Consider the following 5793-nt stretch of genomic DNA (forward strand, 5'->3'; position numbering starts at 1 on the left):
TATTTACTTATTAAGATGACTTATTATAACTTTATTTATTGTGAATAATACCTCAGCAAGCAAATCAGCACATTTTTTTGCAGACAATTTAGTCATCATGCCATGATTATCTTATTATAAGATAGCTTCGACTGCACATCTATTGTCTGGACAATATAAGCTCCTTATATGGGGAGAGGCACACGTTAAAGAGGCTTGGATCTGGGGGCCATCAACGATTTGTAAAAATGTAAATCATTTTAATCGAACCAGAAATTGAATAGCCTGGGTACCAGTTAGATGAGTGTATATCATTCCACTCTTTGCCAGATCTTGTCGTGTCAAACCTTTGGCATGATACAGAATACAAGGAGTGGAATGTTAGCAAAAAATATTATGCAATTCAGGCTAAAAACTGTAGGCTATTGCATGAATTACAATTCTCACGACACAGTTTGAACTGGCATAAAATAATTATTACTGTTTTATTAATCAATGGTTTGTACCAAATAGGAGCGTAAACTTTGAGTGGAATCAGTATAGTGTAAGTTCTAAATTGTGGCCTTGTGATGAAGACAGCAGAGAAAGCAGGAGGGAGAAATGGTCAAACTTGAGGACAAATATAGTCTCGTGTCTCAGTAGTCAATGAAGAGTTATATTATCCTCCTGACTTATCCATCATTCTGAAACGGAGAGGCGCATTTAGATTGCGCATTGACGGGTGAATGTCGCCACGCACGTCACTTTTAGAAACACTGGTTTGGGTTTCTAATAGAAGGCAGCTCCTTTAAAACATATGTACTCAAGCGTGTATACAGATGGTAACTCGAATAATAGACCCGAGCGCCTCTTTATAAAGCTGTAAGCAGCTCCTTAGATCACAACGTGTGCGCGCGCAGAGCCACTATACCCAAACGGAGAGGGACAGAGAGATAGAGAGGGAGGAGGGAGAGAGCACGAGGGATTGTTTGTTACCGTTTAAATCCCATTCATTCTAACGTTAACCTGATTGGGTACAGAGAAGGAGGAAGAGAGAGTGAGAGAGAACTGTGTCCCAATAGGCGAATCCTCTTCATATTAACCCGCCTCGAGATAATGATGTAAAAGACCCCGTTCTTGCGCGTGAAGCTGATCGCCGAAGAGATCTGCTGAAGGTGAATCAGAACGAGATAAGGAGCGCGAGCGCAGAGAGCAGAGCGAGAGAGCAGAGCAGAGGGAAAGAGATCCGAAGTGTCTCCAGCATCTCAGTTGACAAGTCGAGCAATAATAAGCGATCAAGAACAAGTCACTCTCTCTGACAGCTCACAAGGCAAGAAACGTATACAAGAGCCGTCGCCGGGAGAGTCTCCAGAAACTGCCACCACTAAAGCAGCGTCTGGAGGAGAGGAAGTGCTATGGACAGGAGAATGAACTTGAACGGACCAGGAGATATTTTCCACAAAACTCTCAGCGCGGTCTCCAACAAAAAGATGGACTCCTTCAGGTCGGCGGCTGGTGTTGACCTGCCGGGGTCCAGGGACCACCAGTCACCCATCAGCTGTTTTGATCAGACCGACTCGGACCCGATTCAACCGGGTGGACTGGCTGGGGGTCGAGGGGGGCCGCTGGGTCTGCCTACCGGATCTTTGTGCGTCAAATTCGGAGAGAGCAGCAACAGGACCTCGGCGGCAGAGAGCAGTGGCGGGGAGCAGAGCCCGGACGATGACAGCGACGGCAGATGTGAGATGGTTCTCCTGGCCGACGGGAGAACTGTGGCCGCCGGTAAACCGGAGGGAGGTAAGAAAAACAAAGAGCAGAAAACACTCAGACTAAACATCAATGCGAGGGAGAGACGGAGGATGCACGACCTGAACGACGCGCTGGATGAGTTGCGCTCTGTCATCCCGTATGCGCACAGCCCCTCCGTCCGGAAACTCTCCAAAATCGCCACTTTGCTGCTCGCCAAAAACTACATCCTCATGCAGGCGCAGGCTCTGGAGGAGATGAGGAGGCTGGTGGCCTATCTGAACCAGGGCCAGGCCATCTCAGCGGCGTCCATACCCGCCACCACGGCCCTTGCTGCTCCGGGTCTACCAGGTCTGAGTGCGGGGATAAGTGCTTACGACCAGCCGCCTGTTTACCCCTTCGCCACCGGATTGGCCGGGTCATCCTGCCCCGACAAATGTGTCCTTTTCAACAACGTCACCTCGAGCCTGTTTAAACAATGCACTGACAAGCCTTAGCTGAATAATAACGAGCCAGTACCAGAGACTCAGAGAAGCATATGCGAGAGCGAACAACACTTTTTTAAACAAACGGCGACTTTGGAGAGAAGAGGTTCGAAGTCAGTGTAGACCGAGAAAAGTGAATCCGATGATGAGTACATTTATAACATTTACAAATGCATTGGAAGAAGCGCTTTTTGTTAAGACAACGCTTGATTGTGTATATATAAAGCATCCTTTAAGTGCTGGTATGAATGAAAGTGAAAAACCAAACAGAAATGTACGAGTGTCTCGCAAGGGGTGATGAATTGACAGTTGTTTACCACTGCGCAAATATGGACCCTGTGTGAAAAGTTGTGACCTGACAAAAACACGCGACCATTTCACTTGAATAGACGGAACAATTTAAGACATTAGTTAAAATAAGAAACCACAACCTTGCTGCTTCACTTACTTTATTTATAACTTAAGAGGGTTTTTCTTATTGGTGGTTATTTTGTGATCTTTTGAGAATGTGTTGAGCAACTAAGAGTCTGTGGGAAAGCAACATGAGCTCAAATGAATACGAAATTAGTTGTTTTAATCTCTCAATACAGAGTTTATAGCCATTTATATATTTTTGTTGTATCAAACACTTGTGCTACATTGGTAGTTTCCTTGGCACTGTAATATAATTATATTATAGTCTCTAAAAACGTGTATATTCAGTTCATGTTCTTTTCAATTTGTCCTTTTTTATTTATTGATTTGATACATTTTATTTGCATGGTGGTACTGTATTCTGCATTAGCGACGTGTCTAATTTGCGTCATTTCTTACACACTCATGCAATAAGGCCGAGGTCTTGATGGATCAGGAGCGCTGTCAGGTCAAGCAGTGGGTTATTGTAGATACATTAGTTATTATAAGAATAAAGAGGGCCATTTGTATGTGTTGATGTGTTGGAAAGCTTTATTAAAATATTTTGAACAAAACGAAAATCTTCGTCTGGTCGTCTGATGAAATCACTGAAACTGGAGTAATTTAAGAAAACGAAGCCGGGACTGAAATATATTTTTCAGAGAAAGGCCACTTTGTCTCATTTATCTTTCAAAAATCTGAACGTGGGATAAGGAAATAATAAAAAAATATCTGAAGAAATGGGCTTGTGCACCTAATTATCAACTATAAATATTATAACATTATAATTCTCTATTCATGGCCCATAGCCCAAATAACGATTCAGTTCATGTTTAACTAAAACCATAAAGAGCTTGTTGATCTTCGGAAAGTCGCCACATGCTAAGCATGTTGTAAAAAATAATAATGAGTTGATCATTTTACGCTCCATCACAAACGGTAACTTTTCTGGACCTTGAGATGTAAAGTCACACGAAGCCTTGGGAGCAAAGGCCAGACGTGGTGGACAACGTTGCCCTGCGGCTAGAAGGGCATGTCTGTTTGTATTACACCACAAAGCTCGGCCAGGCTTAATTATTATTATTAAAACAATTTCCATGACGCTGTCTAATAATTTGTTAATTCGACAACAACTGTGTACGAAAACTGTCGACTGTAATACCTACATTCGTTTAATGAAACACATCGTTAAGGCAATTAGACCTCCAGAATGTGATTAAGGAACGTAATTACGACACTGTTCATTGCAGTAATTGGGTGTCTTTAATCACGACGTAGCACAGTGATCAGCGGCACTGCCGTTGGTGTGTTTTGTCCTGTATTGTCCTGCTTCTCTAGTCCATCAGCAGGACTGAGAGGTAAAAGACAGGGCCAAAGGGCAACCCCGGAAAATTGTGTTCAAACGGAAGCAATTGTGTATTATGCTAGAAATCACACATTTAATCCAATTCATGTAGGCTATACTACACTAGGAAGTGGTCAAAGAGGATATCTTGGAAATTGGATAAATCATCTGTTCTACATTTTTAAGCCTTCAACTTTTCTCTCTGTTGCAAATGATTGCGACAACTACAGGCTATTTGATACTGTGATGTTTCACAGCATCAGTAGATCTATTAAACCTTTTTTGATGAACTAAAATAAATTAAGAAATTAAAACAAAATCAAATGACAACAAAAAAATTAACCGAAATTATAATTATTGACAAAATAATGGTAATTCAAGATAATATATAAGAACAAATTGATTTATATATTTTTAAATATTTGGTACTATAGCTTTAATTTTTATAAAGTATTCTATGAAGTATCAAAATCATGTTTTGTTTATATCCATATTGAATAGCTGAGCCACTTGGGTCTTCGAAGTAAAAGTGAACTATTTGATGACAGTATTCGTCCAAGCAGCGTTTCAGCACCATGGATAGCACCATTCTTCATTTTGAGATGTTGTCAGTGGGGCTCGCCGAAGACAACTGCAGAATGTTTATTTAAACTGATCAACTACTTTAGAAGCAGATAGACATGGGTATATTGACACAGCTCTGTCAAAGACCCTTTCGTCAGTTAACTATGGGACAAGTCCACTCTCGCTGGCTAATAGACAGAGAACTAAACTATTGATCTGGTAAGCCTATAAGGCTGTCTATAATAATGGAAAACAATTACTTGTAATTTATTTGGATTAATCTTTTAAATAAACAATTCAATATAATTATAAATTACATGATAGTATTTTTAATTTAAATGTATTTCACATAAATTCGAAATAACCTACACTTGTATTGTTTCTAAAGCAGAAACATGGATTTAGCAAATAAATGACAGTGAAATATAGCCCAGTATGCCTCTATGTACATGTTGTCCATTTAAATAATTTACATCTGATACAAGAAGCTCAGAGAATTGAGGGTATTACACACAGTGTGTCTCACCGTAGAATATTCTAGATTATAATACAACAGAAAACCAAACACGTTTATAAGCAGTGTTTCCTTCAAGTGAGAGCTGATATCATACACAGTCTTGTACATTTGCCATCACTATTCTAAGGATTTGAATATCCATCTGACATGGTGTATTCTACCTAGTTCACGGCTTTGTCATATTTCTGTGCCAGTTTCCAACCTAGAGCCCAGTGTGTGTATGTGAGCCATTTAGACAACAGGGTCGTTACACTGTCCTATCTAATCCCATCAAGAGCATAAACGGTTTGAATCACCACACAATGAACCTTAATCAGGAGGGGAAATAATCAGGCACACATCAAGAATGGCTCTGGCATAGAAATACTGTCAGCAATTACTGCTAGAAATCAACTAGTTTCAGGAGCTGACACACAAGACTGGATTGTTTCAGCTTTCAGCACTTTTCCCACTCATAAAATAACTGCAGTGCACATTTTTACACCCACCATAGTAATGACAGACAGCTAATTGGGCTATTGGAAACCGAGACTTCACAAAAACATTAATTATGCAATATGCATTAATGCATAAATGACTGGAGAATTGAAACCATACTAATACTCACATTAGCCCAATAGACCCTCTTCCCCCGGCGAGAGAAAGAGCCATGTGTGTGAAGAAGAACCAGAACATTATCGAAAGGAAATAGGAAGAAGGCACCTATGGTTCAAAGCAGCTAAACTGAAAATACTATTCAGAATGTGATGACTTCTACAGTGGTAAACTGTGGTAGCTTGATATCA

At 40.7% G+C, this 5793-nt stretch overlaps 1 protein-coding gene across 1 annotated transcript; it reads left to right on the forward strand.

Moving 5' to 3' along the window:
• The first annotated feature begins 899 nt into the window (after positions 1–899).
• Positions 900–3147, forward strand: LOC118377245 (class E basic helix-loop-helix protein 22-like). The gene has a single exon (XM_035764094.2). It carries the CDS (start codon positions 1374–1376, stop codon positions 2199–2201), a length of 828 nt encoding a protein of 275 aa, XP_035619987.1. The 5' UTR covers positions 900–1373; the 3' UTR covers positions 2202–3147.
• The last annotated feature ends 2646 nt before the right edge of the window (positions 3148–5793 follow it).

The sequence above is a fragment of the Oncorhynchus keta genome, chromosome 4 (assembly GCF_023373465.1).
Source record: "Oncorhynchus keta strain PuntledgeMale-10-30-2019 chromosome 4, Oket_V2, whole genome shotgun sequence".
Lineage (NCBI taxonomy): Eukaryota > Metazoa > Chordata > Actinopteri > Salmoniformes > Salmonidae > Oncorhynchus > Oncorhynchus keta.

What these genes read in the sequence shown, in the direction of transcription:
- LOC118377245 (XM_035764094.2), top strand. Translation starts at nt 1,374, where the DNA reads ATGGACAGGAGAATGAACTTGAACGGACCAGGAGATATTTTCCACAAA.